General features: G+C 48.3%; 1 protein-coding gene across 2 annotated transcripts in view; it reads right to left on the bottom strand.

Moving 5' to 3' along the window:
• RABGAP1 (RAB GTPase activating protein 1) overlaps positions 1-24,158 on the bottom strand; it is a 94,431-nt gene that overhangs the window by 19,756 nt on the left and 50,517 nt on the right. For both annotated transcript variants that reach the window (XM_063144894.1, XM_063144895.1), the window contains exons 14-16: positions 7,839-7,952; positions 4,880-4,954; positions 90-215 (exon numbers count right to left, since the gene is read on the bottom strand). In XM_063144894.1, the coding sequence (XP_063000964.1) occupies positions 90-215; positions 4,880-4,954; positions 7,839-7,952 (315 nt within the window). The remainder of the gene's footprint in view (positions 1-89; positions 216-4,879; positions 4,955-7,838; positions 7,953-24,158) is intronic.

Consider the following 24,158-nt stretch of genomic DNA (forward strand, 5'->3'; position numbering starts at 1 on the left):
TTCCCAGTGCCCTGGTCAACCCACCCCAACACCGTCGAGCCTGTCTTGAGAAGGCCCAACCTTCTGCGAGGCTGTCCGATTCACGTTACCTGCATGAGGCGCTCCAACTGGTAAAACTTGCAGTGTAAATCTTCAAAGTTTTGTTTGAAAAGCTCCCTGAGTCCATAGTCAAACATGATTTTGACCAGAACACTGAACGCCTGTTCTTCAGGCATCTGTCAAAAAAAAAAAAGGGGGGGGGGAGAAAAGAAGAAAAAGAACACAAAACCTGCTGTCATATATGTGGTTTATATATTAAAATAGAACGTTTAAACATTCATCTGTAACTTCTTCCTTTGGTCATTCCTGCCACAATGCCCAACCAACGAAGTCTTGCTCCCAGAACATCCGCAAGCAGCCTGGCAGAAAAGGGCAAGCGAGGGCAGTTCGTTCTTCCTGCCATCACTGAACACCAATCATCACTGGCCGAGGATGGGCATTCTGAACACCAGTTCCAAGCAGAAAGTGGGGAACTGCCAATGGGATATTCCAGGGTAAGCAACCTGATGCTCTCCAGGTGTTTTGTACTACAGCTCCCATAATCCCTGCTGTCCGGGGCTTATAGGAGCTGTAGTCCAAAACACCTGGAGGGTGGGATATTCCCACACCAACCTGAAAGAGTCTGCTATTTTTCTTGTCCAGTGGGTAGTGACCAAAGCCCTCTGTCCTTGGGTGACCTTCCGCAGACCAGGGGTGGGCATCTTGCGGCACTCCAGATGATTGGCCCTACATCTCCTACGATCCCTAGACAGCATAGCCTATGGGGAAGCATTGTGGGAGTTGTAGGCTGAGAATCTGGAGGGCCTGCCTACGCCTGTCCTAGACCGAAGCCTCTGCTCCCTTTTCCTACAGTAAGGCATGTTCACATTCTAGGCCAGCCCAGAATGTGGCTAGCAGAATGAAGGAGGAGGCAACCTGGTACGCTCAGGTGTTCTGGCTGAGAATTCCCATCAGCCCCAGGCATCAGGGTGCTCACCCTGCCTGGAAAGACTAATGCATTTATTATGACAAGCTTTTGTGGACCAGAGCTTGCTTCTGGTTCATTCCCGCATGAACCTGATGATGTGGACGCCAAAATAAATGCGTCGGGCCTTCAAGGTGCCATCAGACCCTTGGTTGTTCTGTTCCAGAGAGGCAGCTCGTGGTGTGTGCTTTAGCAGTGTACTGAGGTACCACTCCTCATTAATGATTACAGGGTGCACTTCCTGGGGAGTCAAGACCTCTGTTCAAAAGCCCAGGAAAACTCTCCCTTGAATATGCCGCAGAAGGGAGCGTTCAGAGCCCAGCATCCCTCCCATTTTAGGAGATGTTTAGCCTGGGGAAGAGAAGACGGAGGGGAGACATGAGAGCACTCTTCAAATACTTAAAAGGTTGTGACACAGAGGAGGGCCAGGATCTCTTCTCGATCCTCCCAGAGGGCAGGACACGGAATAACGGGCTCAAGTTAAAGGAAGCCAGATTCCAGCTGGACATCAGGAAAAACTTCCTGTTAGAGCAGTACGACAATGGAACCAATGACCTAGGGAGGTTGTGGGCTCTCCCACACTAGAGGCCTTCAAAAGGCAGCTGGACAACCCTCTGTCAGGGATGCTTTAGGGTGGATTCCTGCATTGAGCAGGGGGTTGGACCCAATGGCCTTATAGGCCCCTTCCAACTCTACTCTTCTATGATATAGAGGCATTGTGGTTCAAGCTTCAGACACCCAGGCTGGGATTTGGCTTTTCAGAACCCACCGGCTTCTTTCCAGAGCAACTTCAGAAGCAGTTCCAAGGCCCAATTGAGGCAGAATTTCATCTAGACTTCCTACACGTTGCCTGGCTTTGCCTGTGGTGAGGCAGAGTACTGCAAACGGCATTATTCTCTGAGCCTTCGAGCCGTCCCCGCGAGCATTGAGAATGGCTGTTCAATAACCACCCGCCTTTTTCATTTGTGTTTGGAATATCTTTCTGCATCCTTCTTTTGTCGTGGGGGAAAAACCGCTTTTCTGTCAACCTGGCAGGAAGTCTGTTTTTTCAGAGAAGCGCTGGGTCTCTTTATATTTAGTTCTATCCAGAGGGTGGTACAGCCATCATTCAAAAGAGCTGAAGGGTTGGGAAAAACTTCTTTTTTGGCTGGGGGAGGGCGGGGAGGTAAGAAAAGAAGTGACAAACGAGCCGGAAGCTCTGTGCAGTGTCATTCGGCAACTGACAGCAGAGACAGCTTCTTGGGGAAAGGAAAAGAACACCAACAACTTCACGAAACCGGTTTAAAAATAACTTCTGGAAATGGCAGAAAGAGAAATCCAAGTGTCAGAGGGAAACACTGTACAAAACACTGGGCATCTTTGCATAAGCAAAGCTTGGACTGGACTAGACAGTGCAAGGCTGCCTGCCAGGGGAAGTGACGGCCACAGAGCTGGCTCTTGAGATGAGATTTTGGGCTGGCTTCCTCCAAGCTAAAACTTGCACCCAACAGCCCTGGGGGCAATCCTGACAACTCATTTCTGATGCAGTGAATCCACTGGAGGAAGCCCTGCCCTGTGCTGGACGAGGCAGGCCTTCACTCCAGACTCCTACCATGCATATTAAGAAGGGAGAAAAGAGACACATTCATTCTTGCTTCTCAAGTCATGGGAATGGGGCACCTTTGGCTTCTGAAGCTGCAGGTTTTTCTCCCAATTTCAATGCACCCAGGACAGACTGCAGCTTGCAGCTGAGCTGTTGTATAAAGCTGATTTAGTTAGGGTGACCCTATGGAAGGGAGGACAGAGCTCCTGTACCTTTTACAGCTGTGTAGAAAAGGGAAATTCAGCAGGTGTCATTTGTGTGCATGCAGCACCTGGTGAAATTCCCTCTTCATCATGACAGCGTGATGAGATACAAAAGTGATGAAGAGGGAATTTCACCAGGTGCTGCATGCATACAAATGACACCTGCTGAATTCTCTTTTCTATACAAGTGTTAAAGTTACAGGAGCCCTGTCCTCCTTTCCATATGGTCACCCTAGGTTTAGCCAGAGGCCACTGCAGGTGGAGTGGGGGGCATGTTTGAAGATACTAGACATTAGCAACTAATGGGTGAGAGCCCAAATATGGCTCAGAGCATCTGCATGGGGACTTTGAACTGAGCAGGCGCTGTGGGAAAGAGAATGATATTGAACTTCTGGGCAAATGCATAGTCTCGACTGCATGAGAGCTGCAACAAACTGTTGTAGCATAGCACGCTCTTGCTTAGGGTTCCAGCCATCCAACCGGCCATACCCTCTTGTAGGATACTCCATTCTGTCCCTCCACCCCAACTCAGCCAGCATTCTGTGGCCAAGTTCCGTGCTCACTGAGCTGCTTTGAGGTTATGTTGCCCCCTTTTTCTCTTAAAGATTATTAATTATTATTATTATTATTGTTTCTGCACACCTGGGGCTCCGCTGAGCTAGGGGCGGGAGATTTTGCAGCGTGCCTAAATTCTCCCAAAATCACTCTAAAGCTTGATTTGGCTCACTCTTGTTTTCAGCCTGATTTTCCGCTCGTTCAAAAGGAAGAAATGTGCATTTCTGTGTATATTTTTCCAAAGTGTGCACTTCTCCCGCATGAATTAAAGTGTGAAAATGTGTTTGGTTTGCTTAGTAAAAGGTGCATTTCATTTTTAAAAATATGCATTTTTCAAAGTTGAGCGCAAATTTGGGAATCTGCAAACATTTCTTCCAAAAAAAAAAAAAACCCACACCCCAGTTCCTGCTCATGTGCAGGCTTGTGAAAGGGCCACGTTCTCATGATTTGGGAACAGAAACAAAATTCCTATACATCCCAGCACTGCGTGCCGACACCTCCCGTTTCTCAGCAGCCCTGTTTTGACTGCCCAGCCATCATAACTCAGTAGCTGAGTTGTCATAGGAAATGCCAGTTCTGTAACTCCCCTAAAGGAGATAATATTCACCTACGGAGGAGTTGCTTCCGCGTGAAAGCATTTGGGCTACACTCAGTACTTCGTCCTGGTTCTTTTGAACTGATAGTAATTTCAGTAATTTAAAAACCCGTCACACCGTTTGATGTTCCGGATGTGGTTTTGCATATGTTAACACGGGATGAGAATAAATTTTGGAAGACGTGGAAAAGGTACTTCAAAGCCTTCCAAGACAGGGTGTTAAAGCATCAGGGAGGTGGAGAATTAAGTTATTGCTGCATTTGCCACCACTTTTCTTTAAAACCCTCTTTCGGATCGCATCTGAGGTATGAAGACTAGTAACCTGATACATTATAAATTAAAAATAATTGATGACAAATAACTTTCCTGGTCTCAACTATGTAAAAACTGAGAGATGTGCCGTCGGCTTTGGTTTGTGTCTTTCTAAGCCATCGTAGAAGCACGTTTCAGGAAACGACAACAAGGATAATTAAGTAGGGACGCAACCCTAGGCATGTTTAGACCGAAAAAAGTCCTACAATTCCCAGCTTCCCCCAGCCGGCTATGCTGGGAGTTGTAAGACTTTTGACTGTCTAAACATTCCTAGGATTGTGCCCTAAAACAAATAAATGATTTTTTTTAAAAAAAGCGGGGGTGAAGGATGCCATAATACCAGGCTTTCGGGGAACCATACACGGTGCTGAGAGGCATCCAAGTCCCCCCAAGTCGACCTACAGATGTGTCCAATACTGACCCACGTGCCCCCGCGTCCCGCAATCTGGCCTCCCTGCATCCAGGGTGCAATACACACACACAGCAATAGCCTGGACACACTTGTTCCCAGGAACCCAGCGGACCTGGAGGCAACAAGAGTGCCACAGCAAGGGATCTGCAGGCCAGCCCCCCTCCCAGCCCCCCACCGCAGGTCCCCTCCCGCTTCCAGAGGCACAAGGGAAACTCACATGCAGAAGCAGCACAGCCGCCAGGAAGGACTGCCCCTGGCAGTAGCCGATCTCCTCATCGTAGACAGAATAGGCCTGGGGAAGAGAAGGGCGGACGTCAACGAAGCAATGGCCTCCCACCCATTCCTGAGAGGCCAGCCTGGACCCGTTTAAAGACACTTGCCCATCCCAGCACAGGCCCCTGTGCCTTGTGAAACAGAACAGGGCGAGCCAGGGGAAGGCAGCCTTCTTACCCTCAATCTGTTGCCTGGGGGGGGGGGGGGCGGGGGCGGGGAGCATGGTTAGGGCTGGGAGTGGGCAGGACTGTGCTCCCCCTCTGCCCCGCTCCCACTCCCACACCCAGCCCTGCCAAATCACAGATTTAATTCTCATTTGTTTGTTTATTATTTCATTTCTATACCACCCAATAGCCGAAGCTCTCTGGGCAGTTCACAAAAATTAAAACCATAAAGTACAGCTTAAAGCATAAAACCACAATATGAAGCCACAATTCAAAAGCACAACCAGAATAGAACCGAACAGCAATGCAGAGATTTAATATACAGACTTAAAACAGCAGAGTTAAAACACGAGGATGGTAAGATGGCACCAAAAGGAGTACAATGGAGGTGCCAGGCGACTCTCTCTAGGGAGCTCATTCCACAGCCGGGGGGCCACAGCAGAAAAGGCCCTTTTCCTCCTGGTAGCCACCCACCTCTCTTCTTTGGCAGGGGCTCACAGAGAAGGACCCCCTTTTCCTAGCTTAACAGTAGCAAAGGGGGGGGATTTATCGGGATCACAGGGTTAAACCATCCCTCCCTGCTCATGCTGGGAAGGCATCTTCAGTCCCCGGCCTCTGCCACTTCTTCCTGGGCCAGAGCAAGCCAACGTGAACAGCCACTGGCACTTTTCGCCACTCTAGCCACTCCTACTCCACAATTTCTGATATTCTTCCCAGGGAAATCATGGTCTGGAAACAAAGCCCTATGAAGCAAGACTGAAAGAACTGGGCATGTTTAGCCTAGAGAAGAGAAGGCTGAGGGGAGACATGAGAGCCCTCTTCAAATACTTAAAAGGTTGTCCCACAGAGGAGGGCCAGGATCTCTTCTCGATCCTCCCAGAGTGCAGGACACGGAATAACGGGCTCAAGTTAAAGGAAGCCAGATTCCAGCTGGACATCAGAAAAAACTTCCTGACTGTTAGAGCAGTACGACAATGGAACCAGTTACCTAGGGAGGTTGTGGGCTCTCCCACACTAGAGGCCTTCAAGAGGCAGCTGGACAACCCTCTGCCAGGGATGCTTTAGGGTGGATTCCTGCATTGAGCAGGGGGTTGGACTTGATGGCCTTGTAGGCCCCTTCCAACTCTGCTATTCTATGATTCTATGGAGCACAGTGGCTAAAGCAGCAAAACAACCTCTGTGTCTCTCTCATGCAGCGGCCCAGGAAGAAATGGGAGACACTGGAAGATGCTGGGTGCCCTGTTCCAAAACTCACCTCTAGTGTGAGCGTTGCTACGGGTGTGATGAAAGTCACCACAAGACTCAGAATTCTGCTTCGGCTGCTCAGGTTACCTTCTGCAAAGCACATGATCCGCCTGCATTTAAATAGCCCACTTTGCAGCACGTATCCTGACAGGGGCTTCAAGCAACCTTCCAGACAGGCAGGGGATCTGCAGAGACCCTGCCCACAGGCCTTGTCGCTTCCCAGCCGTCTGCAGGCAGGACGCTTGTCATATCCAGCACTGGGGATAGAATCTTGACTTGGCACAATTTAGAGAGAGTCTCAGAAAGCCACGTCGTGGGCTGGGATTCTGACTCCGTTCTTTTGTCCCGTTTAGCCATAAGGTTAGGCAAGGGGCTAGCGTAAGGATCCACGGATCTATCGCGCTCACCTGGCCCTCAAAACGAGCCAGACGCGGATGCGCCCCAAGCACTTCCAAGCGCTCTGCTGTTTTATGCAGGGACCTGAACACCAAAGGAAGCTTTTAAGCCATGCCGTTACGCCTTTGATTTGAATATCAATTATACACAAGGAACGGGGGAGAGAGAGAGAGAGAGAGAGAGATGCTTCCTCCAGTCCCTGGGCCGCGGCGCATGTGGAGCTCAGCGTTTTTTAATGGTGCATTTCGACAAAGCGCTTCAGAGGTGGTCAGGAAGCCAAGCGGTTTCCCCTTGCCAAAGAGTCTCCGGAGGACGAGGAGGCTTTCTAAATGCCGAATTCAAAAAGCCGGATCCACTGGTCAAACAAGGTAAGGGGATCAAAAACAGAGCACAGCCATTTTTTTGTACCTGCTAATTGCCTCCCGCATTTTAATGACTTGAATGTGCTTGTGGTGGTGGCGGCCTTATAATGCAAATGAGGAACTGAAGGAATGAACGGAAGCCCTAGAGAGGCGCAAAGATGCTTTAGAAGATCCTTTTGCTCAGCACCAAATGTAAAAAGCGCACGCACGCACGCACATACGCACACACACACACACACTCTGTTGGTGCAGGAAGCAAAAATTTTGGCCAAAATCTCTGCCGTTTGCCCACAGCAACGTTAAAGCTGTACAAAGGGACTTCTAAAATTTGAGGGAGGCCAAGGCCAACCTCCAGGTCGCAGGCAATACCAATTGGCTGCCATCCTAAACCCAGACCACAGGGAAGTCAGTACAGAGAGGCCTGCAGAATGAAAAGCTCAAGCAGCTGAGCCAAGCCACAGACTACAGCGAGTGCCGCCCTTCCAACGACCTGGGGAGATCGTACATTTGAGCTTGGAAAAGGCTCCCTGACTCCTGCCCCACATGTCTGCTCATGAGCCACTGCATATGGGTGCAAAGTGGAGTCAGCTCTGAAGGGAATTTAAGTGGGCGCACGGCCGCCCCACTTCACCTGGGTTCTGGGAAGAGAAAATCACCGGCCTTGTGCGTTTCCTCAAACGTGGAGCAAACACGTCGCTCGCAAGAGCGCTGCAGAAGGGACCCACACGCCAAGTACCTTGCAGATTTTGTACAATGAATCCTGTCCGTCTCCCCCGGTGTCCTTGAAGTAATCGTGGGCAGGGAAGGTTCGGTTGATGTCGCGCTTGATGGCGCTGTCCTGAGGAGACTCCTGCAAACACAGGGGAAGAGGAGAGACCGTTAAGTGCCAGGGACGGGGATGTGGCCACAATCTGATGCCGTTGGGAACCAGCACGCAGGAACAGCCGGTGCCACTCTTTCAATCACAGCCCACAAGGCCACACTTCTATCCCAACGTGCAAAGAAGGAAAAGAACAGCACAGTTGTAAAGGTAAGCAAGCATCGATCAGATACAACCTTTTCCTGTTTTAAAAGAAAAAAAGAGGGGCAGCAAGAGATGGGTAATTCATACTGCTGTGAAGACCCGTCCCTCCCCCTCCTACCTGGAAGTCCAACGAAGGAAGAATCTGCAGAAAAAGCGGACGTAAGGCAGCCTTCCCCCATCCAGCACCTTCTGGATGTGTGGGACTCCAACTCCCATCAGCACTGCCAGTACGGCACTGCCCCTGGTGACTGGGGGTCATGGGAGCTACAGTCCAACGCATCTCGAAAGCTGAAATAAGTCTCAAATGGGGCTGGGGGGCACAGCTCAACGTGCCAGATTCCACCCATTCTCAGGGCCCCCAATTCAGGTCTAGCCACCACAGGAACATCGAAAGCTGCCTTCTAGTGGGTCAGACCCTGGGTCCATCTACCCCAGTACTGCCGACACTGGCTGGCAGCAGCAGTGGCTCTCCAGGGTTTCAGGCAGGAGTCTTTCTTGCCCTACCTGGGACCTTCTGCATGCAAAGCAGGGGCTGAACCATGGACCCTTCCAGAAGTGGTGGTCCTGGATGAAGCTACCAAAACGTGTCCCGGCAATGGGAGGAGCACCGTGGGGGAATTGTGGGAATCCAAGTAGAACTGCCAGGCCAGGGAGTCGCTCTTAAGAATTGACAAGAGATGATTAGGAGGACCTCCCTTCATGGTTCCAGTAGGTGGTGGGTTAATCAGGTCTCCCCCCACCCCAATTCCCCAGCAAATTAGTAAGAGACACCCCGTCTCTTCCCCTCCCCAAGAGCTCCGCACCACCAGGCGCATTTTATGCTGTCGGCAACCCATTCCATTTTTACAGCTTTGACCGCAAGTCTTACGGGCAGCCGCCGCACAGAGTCTAGCTTCACTGCCGATGCTTGGAAGACTCGCACCCAGGGCGAGCGAGAGCCTCTTAGTTTTGATTCAAATCAAGCTCCTAGCCCTCACGGCTCCAGAAAGAGTGTGGGCAAAGCCTGGGGAAATCACGAGATTAGCTTTTCCCCCACCTGGGCAGGGAGAAGAGAGTCCTTCGAAAGCACGGATCCACCTGGATTCGTACTTTCAGAGGGCAGCTATTTTGTGGTTGGGATGGATGTAGTGGGATGGTCATCATAGTCCTGCTCTTAGGGCAAGATAAAAACTCTGCAACAGCTCCTCACACTCCCCCAACGCTCTGTGGCCGAGTATGAAACCTCACCGGCCGCACCAAAATACACTGAGCAAGAGTTGTGGCTTTGAAATGGCCTGCTACCAATTAACACCCTAGCAATGCAATCACTTCTGATCTTGTGTATTCAAAACGGAGCTCGCTCGGAGCACATAACCAGTCTCAAAGTTGGCAAAGAGCAACAGAGCAAGTTGTTCAACACTTTTCAAACCCAACGTGTTGTTTTTAGCAGGACCAAATTCTGAACTCTGCGTCTGGGTGCCCCTGATGGGCAGACAAACCTCTAGCTGCAAATGAGCCCCACCACTGGTTTGCAGATGAGACTCCCATCCTACTCACCAGCCCCACAGCTGGCATGTGGCAAGGGTGGGGAGGCAAGATTGAGAACGGGCTGTTGCCATGGGCCATGAACTGCAGACTGTGGCCTCATCCATCAGCCAGAGAACCAAGGGCCACTGGGAGGTTGAAACACCCCCTCCACCTTCTTCTCTGGCCCATACATCAGCCAGAGAAGGAACAGCCACAAAGAGTGTGTTCTACCCAAAAGAACACCTGTAAGAACTTTGAAACAAAAACCTCGTGCCTGGGTTGCGCTTTTTTCCTCCTCCCTCCCAATGCCTTTTCCTTTTGTGTCGTGTATCTTTTTATTGCGAGTCTGTCTCATGAATCTTTGTAAGTCCTTATTGGCTGAAGACTGACGCAAAGATGCTGCAAATAAATAAAATAAATAATGGATGTTACTGCAAGAGCAACACCTGCCTCTCCCTGGGCTAGCAGACGCCTAAGGCTTTGGTGCTGTATTCCGAAAGTTCTTGTGCAGCTGGAACACTCAGTTTGGGGGCGGAAAGGAACAAAATCTACGGAAATGATAAACAAATTCAACTAAGGCTTGGTGGTACAAGCAAGTGCAGTCCAACCATTGTGTAATAAGCCCTCTAGCTCCTATTTTTATACCTTGCTGTGAGAATTGGCTGGCTGGGTAATTTCTCAGGCTTCCAGGGGGGCTGGGGAAGCAGACCAAAAGGAAACCTCGGGGGCACACGCCCTGTGTAATCTGGGGTTGAAAATAGAAAGCGATAAATGGCAGGAAGAAAGAAAGAAAGGGGATGAAAGGCAGCCGGGAGAATGGAGGGAGGCAGCACGGAACCCATTACCCCAAAAATTCTCAGTATGCTTCAACAGGAGAAAAGCTGGCGAGATCAGAGAGGGAACCTGGTGGTTTCTAGAGAGGAGACCTGTGCTGTCTGTTGCATAAGGGGATATTTGTCCCCTTTCTCCTTGGACTTTCCGAGGGGACGGTTTTGTCACAATCTTTCTCAGAATGACAAAGCCCAGGGATGCGTGTTTGCAAGCGGCTGTGTTTTGGTCTGGCTTAACAGAGCTGAAAAGACTTGGCATACATTAGCCAAGAGAGGAGTTACGGAAAACTAGAGCATGTGGGCAACTGCGATTACCTTAAATGGCTTAATAAAAGGGGGTGGGGGGAGGATTAAGACAAGGTGAAGATCAGCCTGGCCCGAAGTGCGTTTAAAGGTCTGCTTACAACTCTCACACACCTCTTGTTGTGGCCTGGAAAAACTGATTTCCCTCCTTTTCCTTTTCCCTCCACTCCCCTTCTCTTCCCTTGTGTGCCTTGTCTTTTTAGATCCTAAACCTGATGGTTTGGGGGACCATAAATGTCTGAAAAGCAGGACAGAACAAATTAATAAGTAAATGGCGGCTAAATAGACCCTCCATATTGCATGGTAGTATATCTCTGGCTACCAGATGCTGGTGTGTGTGGGGGTGCTTTTTCAATCAATGGTCTGGCTTTCTAGTAATAGAAACAGAATACTGTGCAGAGTTCTGGTTTGCTGCACCTCAGAAAGGCTAATGCAGAGCTGGCGATGAGACAGAAAAGGCCAACCAAAATGATCCAGAGGGGTGGAATATCTCCCATGTGAAGAACGGGTTACAACGTTTGGGCCCTTCCAGCTTAGAAAAAAGGTGATTAAGGTGGGGACACAACGGAGGTGTATGAATCATCATCCGTAATGTGGGGGAACAGGAGAGGGAGAGGGATTTCTCCTCCTCTCGTAACACAGGTTCATCCCATGAAGCAGAACGGCGGAAGATTCAGGACAGGCAGAACGAAGGATGCCTTCACACAGCACAGAATTAAACCGTGGAATTCTTTACGAGATGTGGTGGCCGACGTCAGCTTTCAAGGGTTTCAAAGGGGGGTTAGATAAATTTTAACCTTTGTAAACCGCCCAGAGAGCTTCGGCTATGGGGCGGAATATAAATGTAATAAATAATGAACAAATTCACGGAGGAGGAGGCCATCAATGGCTACGAAGAACGATGGCTATATAGCATCCCACAGTATCAGAGGCAGTGCGCTTCTCAATACCGCTCCCTGGGGAACACGCGCAGGAGGGTGCTGGACGTTCCTGTCCTGCCACTGTGGGAACAGAAGGCTCAACTAGATAGGCCTTTGGTTCCTATGTTCCTGTAGTGCGGGCTAGCCTTCTGCAACCCGGGGCCGTTCGGATGGGTGGGACTGCATCTCCCATAATTCCCAGCCAGCTGGCTGGGAATTATGGGAGATGCAGTCCCACCCATCCGAATGGCCCCGGGTTGCAGACGGCCAGTATAGATCTTGACCTCACTCAAGAAGGAGGTTCATCAAATGGTTTGATCTGTACGGAAGCCATGCCTAACATCTCAACCAAGGGCATTCCCATGGGTTAACCATCCACGTGCCCAAAGGTGGCATTTGGTGGTGGGCTGCCCAACGCAGCTACGCAACACCTTTTTTCTTGGAAACTCAAGTACAAACCGAAAGGATGCTTTCCCATGCTTGCCCTACCAAAATGAATAGGGATGGCACTAGAGCGTGGCCATCAATGGAGGGGGGTGGGACTGCTCAGGAGAACACCACCAGCCCTTAGTCATCTTTGGGAAGTGGTGCAAGCCCTCTAAAATGTGTGGCAGTTTCGTCAGCCGGGATCAAGGTGGTAGGAACGGGGCACACGCTGCTGCTTGCTCTTGGCTTCTGTTTGAGCCTGATATATTTCAATAGGATACTGTTATGTTCTCCTTTTGATTTACTGTTATCCGCTTGGGGAACCGGGGGTGGAGAAAAAGGCTGAAATCCATCACATTGTGATTTCTTCATTCCGTCTTGGAGAGTGTGTCTGTACCGAGAATTACACCGGTGAATAGTTTTCATCTCACAAAGCTCAGCACGCGCGCAGAAATATCCCAATCACTGGACATTTTTAATGGGTAATGCAGTGTTCCTAAGCTGTAGAGTTAAAGAACAGGTTTCGCCCAAGTTCTGCTAAATACCTTCAACCCATGTCCAACTGAGACCAGGTGAGAATGACCAGCTGGCTGCTATTGGATACAATAAAGCTCCAATATGACATAGTTTCTGGCCAAATATGGCAATAAGTCCGATTCTAAAAATAAGAGTGAATCCCCAAGTGATAGCCAGCCTCTTCAGCTGTGCTTGTTTCCTTTTAGGGCTCCAGTTTCCCACAGGAAAATCATAAAGAAGCACTTGGTTAATAACAAAAAAAATGAGGGGGGGAAAAGTTCCCTTACATCGTGTGTGGATCTAGTGTAGAATCAATGGAAAATGCCTGGTCACTGTTTTGATGCCAGAGGCAAAAATGTGCCCTCCAAATTTATCTCACTGGACATTTAAAGTGGAGGGGGGGAGGCAGAAGGGGGAAACGAGACAGGAGACACACGCGCATATCCCCCCCCCCCCCCGGAGTTCAAGCTGCAAGGCAGCTGGGCACAAGGCAGCTGGGCACATCCGTACAAAAAGGAAAAACAAGGAAGGGGCTTGTTTTAAATCTATTATGAGAACACGTGGTTCCAAATTAAGGGTACAAGCAGGGGAGGTTGGTCTTCAGATACCGAAAATAAGAGTCTGATGCAGCCATTTGCTGGGATGGCCGGTCTCCTCGATCAAGCACTACGTCGTGGTGCTGAGGGTCTTTCCCCAAGTCTTATATCACACCAGCGCTCACTCCAAGGGCTTGAATGTGTCCAGATACATGCCTAGAGTTCTAGAATCGAATCACGCCTTTTGGCACACCGGGCCTTTGGGCGTCCGGAATGCTTTTTAAGAAACCTTGGAAATTTTAGCACAGAGAACGGGGCAAGGATGCCAAATGAACAGGCAAAATGGGATTTTAGGAAACGGTCGCTCAGCTAGCCAAGGGCCTTCTGGAGAGGGGTGACTCGGGTTCAAAGGACCACTACATGGCAGTGTCCTAGCCAGGGTCATTGTAATGAAGACAAACAAGAGGCATGTAAAGTGCTTTGTGCAATTAGCTGATAAACCATTGCAAACACTGCAGTTGATGGACTACAGGTCCCATCATCTCTCTCCATTGGCCGTGCTTGCTAGGGTTGAGGGCAGTTCCAGTCCAACGATACCTGGACGGCCACACGTTTCCCACCCCTGGTCTAAGTGTTGTTCTAGGACTAGGAGGAGCCAGGTTCAAATCTTCACTCACCCACTGGCTGACACCGAGCTACTGCTCAGCCTGACCTACCTCACTGGGTTGTTGTGATGATAAAAGTGTGTGGTTTGGGAAGAGAACTATATACACCAGCTTCAGCTCCTTGCAGGAAAGGCAGAATAGAAATTTAATTACAATTATAATGAAAGAAGAAGAAGAAGAAGAAGAAGAAGAAGAAGAAGAAGAAGAAGAAGAAGAAGAAGAAGAAGAAGAAGAAGCCGCCTTTTCTATACTGGCTGTTTTACATTTTTATATTTTGTATATCATTTTTAATATTTTAATATTTTGTAAACCGCCTACAGAGCTTCAGCTGCGGTACAGAAATGTTAATTCATATTTGTTGTTGCCTGGGCTAAATTGCATCCTTTCTGCCTTCCATCTGCCGAGATGTCTCCGTGTTTGTTACTCCTGGTTTTTTATTGACAGCCATTTTAGCCTTGGCCCTACGGTGTACCGCAAAGTTTCTTCAGCAGACATTACAGCAACAACATTCCCTGACAGGTACCCACAAATAGGGGGAAATCAAGAGCTCCAGGTTGACATGACAACCACACCACATCTTGCCCGCAACTGGATGTTCCAATGGGCCAGTTTGCACACATCACGAAACCATATAGAGTTGCATGGACGAGGGCTGGCTCACACGTGCTCTCCCCACGTAACTGTAAGGGGCGATGGACCAAAATTAGCATCTTCCTGGTTTGTCCTTATGTGTGAACCAAGAATTGTGGTTTAAAATAAACTCTAGTTCGCTAAACAAAACAGAAAAACCACACAGCGTATGAGGATGTCTTGCTTAGCAATTGACAAAAGCACAGGTGGCCCTCCAGATTTGGTTGGATTATAATGCTCATAATTCCCGATAATTGTCTGGGCTGGCTGGGGCTGATGGGAGTTGAAGTCCCAAATCCTGGAGCAGAGGTTCTTTTAAACCACAATTGCTGATTCACACCTAAGGACGAGCTATGAACCCCGCTAAAGCAAAAGCAAATTCTGGTTTATTCCTTGCCCTGGCCACAGAGTTGCACACCACTTCCAAGTAGTCTGGGGATGGGAACAAACCACTAGCCTTCAGCATCCATGTTGTTGAGAAATCTCCTTTGTATACGTGAGGCAGCTACAGAAAGACATACTTCCACCACGGCCTGCAAACCTAGCTTCCCCACACTGTCACACTTCTCTAATTCCAAGCCTCAGTGGACAAATGGTCTCAGTAGACCTACTAGATCTCGTAGTGAATCAAAAATAAACAAATAAATGTCGGAATCTTATCAAATGAGGATACCTGGAAGAAAACCCTCCCTTGTGCGGTTCGGGAAGCAGAAAATGTAGTATCTTTTAAACGCCTCTTAAAAACATATCTCATTAAGCAAGCCTTCGCTGGGCAGTAACTTATTTTGGCTTTATGTAATTTAAAAGTTAAATTGGAGTTCATGGTTTTAGTTGTAAACTGCCCAGAGAGCCTAGGCTGTTGGGCAGTATAAATATGTAATAAATAAATAAATAAAATGCCGCAGCAAAAATGAAGTACATGCAAGGAACTGGTACACTAAGCTAAGCTAAGGTGTGAGAAAGCTCATCACTGTTAAGCAAATAAGGGATTTAGCCCGGATGCCACCCGCTTGACTCACCGGAGAAAAATGTGGCTTGTTTTGCATTCGAGAACACACAGAATGCTTCTGCAAAACAGTCACTCCCAGGTTGAAGCCAGCTCTTTCTTTCAAGGAGGGTCACTCAAGATGCCTGTTATTTCTCTCGGAGCACAGCCTCAAGCCCTACACCTAGTAAGAAATATCACAGGTATGGTGGGAAGGCACTGCTTTTGTCAGACGGTTACCAATTTCACCCATCAGCCACTGGTGGACCCAGGTACCTGATCCTTTCCTGCCAATAAATACAGGTGCCATGTGAAACAGAGCTCTGAAGATTTCTAGTAGCGGGCACCAAGAGGCAGCGAAAAATCAAAGACATTCAATGACTGTCAAAAAGGCTCCACAGAGGAAAAATTACTAGCACTATAAATATATCAAACGGAGTTTATTTTTACTGCCTTCTCCCTCAATTGCCTTTATGCTACTGCCAACACACTGAAGAAATTTGCCTTTTGGAAGTTTGGGTCCAGGGCTCATTCCGGACATCCTGATCCTCCTGCCCCCCCGGAAGAGTAGCTCTGCTTTCTATTTCCCCTAGAATAAATAAGCTCATAAATGAAAAAAAAATATATGCTGGTTTCTGTCAAGCTGTCTCAGAACACAAGACATGCGCAAAACTGAGCCTGTAGATAAAAAACGTTATCTGGTTGTATTTATCATTCCATTACATGAAAAAAAAGGTTTGTTTTAAATATGCAGTACTTCTAATTCCCACCCCCTGCGCCCCATGACGGGGAATCGAAGCTGTGGACTTCTGTCTTCTGATCATCCGTGGAGTTCAGCCCTTTATTCTCCACTCCGCCAACGTTTTAGGCCTCTTTTGGCCTTATGACAGAGACCAACTGATATAAAGGGTGCTGCTTTTAGAGCAGCCCATGGATCTGGAGCCTCAACTTGGAGTGCCTCCATTTCCTCAATCCCGCCACTCAAAGGCCTCTCCAACCCCCTGATCAAGCATATCCTAGCAATGCAAGCTTGTACCAGGGCTAGACCATGGGTGGGCAGAAGGTTGATCTCCAGATGTTTGGGATTCAACACTTAGAAGCCTCTGCCAGCATAGCCAATGGTCAGGAAAAACATCTGGAGATCTTCAGAGGCTGTGCTATGGGCGAACAGGAGGTGGTTTCATTCTTCTCAGGCCTCACAAAGACAGTGCATAGCACCTGTTCTCCCTGTTTAGGGGCCCATTCCATGTGGCGCAGGCAGGAGGGCCAGGATCTTTCTCCTATGCCAACAGGAGGGCCAGGATCTTTCTCCTATGCCTATCTTTTTGCGTTGCATCCTATACTCCGGCATAGTTCAGAAGGTCAAGAACGGGAGCTGTAAGTTGACAAGTCCTCAGGCAAAATCTCAGCGTGATCAAAGCTACATCCTCCCGGGATAGTCAACATGGCTTTCCTTACGGGATGTTGGAAAGGTTACTGGAAGAAGCACTCAAAGCACCCAACATGCGTCTGGAAGGAAACAACCCACTTCATTTAAAGTAGGACCGTCACCTAATTACAGAAATACTCATCGATTAATCCATCAATTATGTTTGCATGTGAGTGAAAACAGTTATATAAAAAAATATAACTGCAATTTCTTAGGCAGGTGTTCCATCTCAAGGGAGATGGGAAAACATAGAACAGTGGAAGGTGTATATAGCACCTCTTATGTATCTGCTTGTATCTGCAACGTTTAAGAAATATCTCTCTGGTGCACGAATAGCAGGGGAGACCCTTTAAGACCACTTTTGATTAATCCAGCCAGTTAATCTGACTCACCCTTGCAGCCTTGATTTTATGCATTTATTTTTGGGATTTATTTGCATCACGCTCTTCCTTCAAAGAATTTATCACAGTGGGCCTGTTCAGAAGACACCTTAAACCCTGCTGGTTAAGGCTTTTGGTTAAGCAGCAGGGTTACAGGTGTCTTGTGTGATGCGTGTTGCTAAACTTTGCTCACTCAGTAACCACAGTCGGACCGTCTGCAGCAGGGTTAGCGGCTCTAACCGTGTAAGTGTTGTGCGCGACAGCACGGCTTGTGGTTCGTGCGAATCCTAGAGAACCAGAATTTCTCTAACCACAAAGCCTGAAGTGTCGTCTGAACAGGCCCAGCGTACGTTTATGGCAGGCTTCTCTACCTGGTTCCCTCCAGATGAGTTGGACTACAGCACAGGTGGGGGTAGCCTGGTGGAGAGCAATACATTTTATCCTGAGCTATTTTTGTAAGCTTCTTGGGAAGAGAAATCTTGCCTATGTTGTCTATGATGCTGTGGTATAAGTCACGCAGGCTCCTGAGACAGAGAAAGAGACTGGGTAAACGGCAGCCAGCTAGCTCCAAAGCTAAGAAGGGATTTGAACCCGAGCCTCGCAAGTCAACATCCTCGCATGCTAAGCCCGATTCCATCCTGGCTCACTGCTCCGGTTTCACCTTTGGGCTCTGAGGATCTCCGATTCACTGTCTCTGCTCTCTTTTTCCTGCTGCTAGACATTCCCTTCACAAAAGCCCAACAAAGCGGCCAGGGCAGGGTTAATCCCTGCCACATTAAAAAGCCTCCTGCTGTGGAATGCGAGCCCTTAGGCTCTAGAGCAATTTGAGAGAGAACATATTTATAGGCCTGGAATAGCCACATGGCTGAAAACAAAGCAATCTGAATTGGCCAGGACACAACGCCAGGTTAAGGTCGCCTCATCCACAAAATCATCAGACCCCCCCCACACACACACACCCCAGGCCCAGGGAAGAAGAGAAGCACTGTCTTAAGTTCGATCACGTTTGTCCTTTAAACTTTTTCATCCTGGTTTACATCCTTTTTACACGAACTGCAAGTGGAAAGCACCAGAAAAGACATCCCACCCCATGGGATGAATGCCTCCCCCGCCCCCCAGCCACAGAGGTGTGCATTGTCTCAAACAGGCCTTTCCAAATGCCCCCCCCCCCATATATTGAATTACAACCTCACCATTCCCAGCCAGCCTGACCAATGGCTAGGAAGTGATAGGAGTTGCACTCCAACAGATCTGGAAGACACCAGGTTGAGGAAGGCTGGTCTAAAACCACAAAGCCTGTTTCTTTTAATTGCCAGTGAATTTTAGTAGGAGACATCAATACAGGGATTTCTGCAGGCATTTTTATAACACCGTGAAGAAGGCCTTTAAATAGGCAGAAATGCGTTATGCTTTTTTTTACAAATAAGATTTTTGTTCTGGCATCTTGAGATAATTCTCTTCCATTTGTGGATCTTTTAAATCTTTAGGACATTTTTCTTCTGTTTCTGTGTGTGTGTGTGTGTGTGTGTGTGTGTGTGTGTGTGTGTGTGATATATACATACATGCACACACACACACCACCTTTTCATTTCAAAGTGAAAAGACCCAAGATGCCTAACAACAATGTAAAAAACCCAAATTAAAACAATTAAAAAGACAATGAAAAATAAGAAAAGCAGAGAGCCTGGGAGAGAGAAAGCATCAGGCATAAGACTCCACCCACCTAAAAGAAAACAATTTTTAGCTGGCAGAAAATGCCGTCAGGGAAGGGCCCAGATGGATGTCCTGGGGCAGGGAGTTCCATGGATTGATCACTACAACAAAGGCATTGAGCAGGGGGTTGGACTCGATGGCCTTTTAGGTCCCTTCCAACTCTACTATTCTAGGATTCTAGGATTCTCAGACACATGTCAGATTGCGGCGGGACACTCAGCAGGGCTTCCCTAGCTGAACAAAGTGGATGGGCGCAATCGCATAAGAAGAGGCAGTAAGTCAGCTGCTGGGAGGAAGGCAAACGTGGATTTTGTTCATCAGGGAAAGGGGAGAAACTGGCTGGCTCCTGGACATTTTCCTTTCATTGAAGAGAGAAAAAAATGGCCAGCCCTCAGAGTTGCAAAAATAGTCCTGAGAGTGAGCAGGCAATGCCAGATGCCATTGTGGGTGGGTGGGTGGGGCAGAAACGGGGTTAAATAAAATTTCTGGCGAGGGTGGGTGCTCTCTATGGATCCTTGCCCCTTCCCACCCCCTGGACTGGCAAACCCAGCATAATGCAGTAGAATAAACGATGCAGAAGACATACGCAAAATTAAAAGCATGCAAATTCGTTTACATTCAAAAAGCAGCAATATTTGTCTTCTCTTGCCTTAGATCCTGGGCTGCCTGGAAGAGGCTTTTTAAAAAGACTGTTAAGTACACACCGGCTGGGAAGAAGGCTCACAGGGCAGGACAATTAAGGAACTTGACCTCTAGTTTTACAGGGAGAAGTTTGGCACAGATAAAAGATTAAAGGGGAGGGGAACGCACTCCGTTTTCAAATTTATTGGGGGAGATGGCAACCTATCAAAGGGAATGCAAGTGCATAAAAGTCAAACTAAACTGGACCATAATAATAAGTATGTGGACAAAACTTCGGTGACTTAACAAAGATCACAGAAAAGCAAGTCAACCAACAGCAGTGGACTCTTCTCACAGAGTCTGCCCCAACCCAGAGGTGTTGACTACAACTCCCAGAATCCCCCAGCATTTTCTTAGCTCCGTGAACCACCACCAACAGAACCTTTACTTGCCCTATCTCAAGGCCTGGTGTAAGGTTTTCACCCGCAGCCAAAATAAAGCTTCCAATCCCCCTAATGAAAAACGGTATTCAATGTGAGCTGACACACGCACCTCAGCAATCAACGCCGGGCGTTCGTAAACATTCTGTGACATCACAGAAGCTTAGTCCAATGGCAGAAGTCAATATACAGGCTATTGTGCTAAATAAGCAAGTCTCTAAGAGGCCAAAGACTTCATCCAAACATTCACCTTGTACAATGGCTTTCTCCAACCTGATGTCCATCACATATGCCGAACTGTAACTCCCATCAACCCCAGCCAGCATGGAAAACAGGTTGGGGAAGGCTGCTCTGCAGCACCAGCTAAACCAGAGCCTGGCTGAAAGCGTTGTGCAAAGGTGGCATCCACAGAGAGCCCTGCAAACACAACTGCCTGCTGCTGCAGGGTAGCTGTTCTATGTTTTCCAGAAGAGGCCTTCATGTAGCTTCTTCAGCATTGCCATCCAGCTCTAGGCAACAGCCAACAGGCCAAAAAATCAAAGGCATCTTACTTCTCAGCACCGATTAAGAACCAAGCACACCAGCTGCAGGGAAGACAGAGTGGGCCTTGAGAAAAGGAAGCCCTCTCCCAAGCACGCAAAATGGTCAAGCCAAGAATTGTTCCTTCATCGCATGTCACAGGAGACAGCCCGCGTACCAGTAGCCTGTCTCTTTCGGTGGCTTTGAAAGGCCACTATCTTGTTTAGGCGTTTTTAAGCGACCAAAATGCCAACTTTAGGGCCACATTCCCATTTTACAGATGGGGAGCTGAAGTTGGAACTCGGCCCTTCAGTGCAGTGCAGGTCTACGGATGTATCTCCTTCACTGCATGCAGACCTGTGACAATGTGGCATACCTGGGTTGGTATCATTTTACCTTTGAAGAAGGACGATAAGTCACATTCACACACACACACACACACTCCGAGGTTGCTCTGCTGAGGACCCTGCCGCTCACAAAACCAAATGAGATCACTTGCGCATTAAGTGCAACTGAGAGGTGGGATACGGAGGCGCACTCTGGAGGCCAGCTCTGTGTTTGTGGGAGGTTTACAAGAACTCCAGCACCTTTCAGAACCAATTAAAGGAGGCCAGGATTAACCCAGATTACCTGCCAGGAGTGGATGCAACGCGATCAGCGACAGAGTGAGGGGAAAAGACAACAGTGACAGGAGGGGAGGGCTTATTATCACAAGGAAATGTGGCATCCCAAGATTTAGAAGCCACTATGAGAAGCAAAGCAATGAGGCAGGTGATGCTCCCCCACCCCAGAACTGAGAAAGAGCCTGAACATTTAAAAGTGCATTTAAAAGGAACATAGCGAGCTCCCTTGTAACAGGCCTGGCATGGTTTATTCTGCCTCACGTTGATTACCCAGTGTCAGGGAGGGAAGAGGGGGCGCATCCCCATCACTTGCTCCCTGACCTTTTTAACTGGAGATGCTGCAGCCTGAACCTGGGACCTTCTGAATGTAAGGCAGGTGCTCTACCTTGGAGCGGTGATGCTGCCCTTAAAGTAGACAAGAATTGCACTTTCTCTTGGGAATCCTTACAACACCTCTATAAGGCGGGCCAATAGGTTTATCGCCAGAGCAAAGGAAACCTTTTAGTCAAAAGATGGCTCAAAGCAAAGGAAAGCACATCACGACCCGTCACCAAAGACATCAGGCCGGAGAAATACACTCCTTCCTTCCACCACATCACTTGAACCAGCCCTCCCTGACCTGGTGCTCTCCTGAAGGATTGGACCACACATGGCCATGATGGCTGGGGAGGGTGGGAATTGTGGTTGGGGTAGTTTGGTTGAAACTGAGTGGATAAGACTGTTAAGCCATCCAAATATCTGAGGTAGAACATGAACAGTCCAAGAAGTCCATCTAGTCCAGTCTTCCTCAACCTGGGGCGCTCCAGATGTGTTGGACTGCATCTCCCAGAATGCCCCAGCCAGCAGGGGCATTCTGGGAGTTGTAGTCCAACACATCTGGAGCGCCCCAGGTTGAGGAAGGCTGATCTAGTCCAATATGGTCCTTCTAGACTGACCCTTTCAGAAGATGATGTTTGGCTCAGAGAGGGAGAGATGACTCCTTTGCATATGGGGCAGGTTGTGGGAGTTTTTAAAATTTATTTATTTATTTATTGCATTTATATTCTGCCTTTTTTCCTCCAAGGAACCCAAGGTGGTGTACGTAATCCTCCTCCTCCCCATTTTATCGTCACAACAACAAAACTGTAAGGTAGGTTGGCCTGAGAGTCTGTGACTGGCCCAAAGTCACCCAGTGGTTTTCTATGGCCGAGTAGGGACTAGAACCTGGATCTCCTGACCCCCCCAATCCAATACTTTAGCCACTACCCCACACTGGCTGTTCCGTGTGGCATAGCATCCGAAAGCAGAGAATTTCTCTGCCTCCAGGTGCTTCTTTACTGTATTTCTCTAACTGTGCTCAAAGGGAACCCTTCTCTGCTCTCGTCACTATTTTATTATGAGAACTGTTAGGAATTTTGCCCCTCCAGAATGGTAAAAAAAGTCGCATTCGGTATCTTAATATTTCACATCACAGCAGCCCCTCTCCGAGTTACAGACCTACAGAGCCATCTGTCAGCTCTGATGCTACAGCAGGCACCAAGGTTGGGATAAACTAAGTTTCGGAAGAAACAGCCACTGATTTACCTGTGATCTTAAAAATAAAAAATTAGAGAGGGGGTGGTGGTCTAAGGGTTGGTTTACCTGTGGTTTCAAAGTATATACTAAAGAGGGATAGGTCTAAAGGCGCAGAAATGTGAGAAGTAAACAACTGATTCATACTAACAGCTACAAGGGCTGAAAAAGAATCCACCCAATATTATGTGCATAAACTATACTGCCCTGGAATCCATTCTTGGATGAAGGTGTGGCTTCATTTTATTTTACAACGAATAAATAAATATACGTGTGGGGTTTTTTAAATGACAACACCACACGTGTCAATTTTGGAATTAAACCACCAGGAAATGTTGTTGTTGGTCAATAATTAGTGAAGTCTTGGTGGCCAGTGGATAAAGGGAAGAGCCCAGGGCTACTTGCATTTGGGGGTTTCAGGGGTTCACGTGCCCGTTTGCCCTTCCACACAGCAAGGGGAACATATTAAGAAGCGCTCCTCTAGATCAGACCAAAGCTCCATATTGCCCAATGTCTTGTGTGCAGCCAAATGCCTCTGGAGAAGCCCACAAAGACGCCATGGTGCTGTACAGATTACTGTGTAATCTGTACAGCACCATGTACATTGATGGCGCTATATAAATAAATAAATAATAATAATAATAATAATAATAATAATAATAATAAATGAGGTCACTAGCCCTCTCATGCTGTTGCTCTCCTCCAGAAACTGGTAGCCACAGGTAGACTTCCTCTGCATATGGAGTTTAAAGCTAGCCATCATAACTCGTAGCCATGTGTAGACCCTTCTATCTCCATGGTCTTCTCTACTTCCCTTCTGAAAGCTGCCTCAAGCAGTGGTCTTTGCCACACACAGTTACATGTCCACTGGCACCATTTGGACAGTCACTTGGACAGTTGGGATTTTTGCAAAGTTGCTGTAATGTCAGCCTTCCCCAAAATGGTACCTTCCAGATGTGTTGGACTACAACACCCAACATGCACCAGCCACGAGGAACACAGACGTATGCAGATTATCCACAACCAGCCGTCAGCACACTGGCTTCCTCCCCAGTATCCTGGCCCTAGAGAAGCCCTTCACAAGCTGGGTCATCCATTCAACTGTACACGGTGACTTTCAAAAGACACTGACTTAAGTCAAGACAGCGCTGGGGTTCCTGACAGAGGCAACAAGGAGCACACCCACACACGCCCCTGGCCTCAAGAACACACTGCGTTCCTGAAGTGTGGGCATGGGGGACTTGCAAAAATGCCCTGAAACCACTCATGAGAACATAAGAAGAGCCGTGCTGGATCAGACCGAAGGCCTATCAAATCTTAGCATTCTGTTCTTTGCAGAACTGGTTTACCAACAGGAATCATTGGCAGATGTTTTCGAGCAAATGTTAAACCCACTTATCCTAAAGCACCGAAGGGTGGAGAGAAGAGAAGTTCCAAAT

The sequence above is a fragment of the Elgaria multicarinata genome, chromosome 19, assembly GCF_023053635.1.
Source record: "Elgaria multicarinata webbii isolate HBS135686 ecotype San Diego chromosome 19, rElgMul1.1.pri, whole genome shotgun sequence".
Lineage (NCBI taxonomy): Eukaryota > Metazoa > Chordata > Lepidosauria > Squamata > Anguidae > Elgaria > Elgaria multicarinata.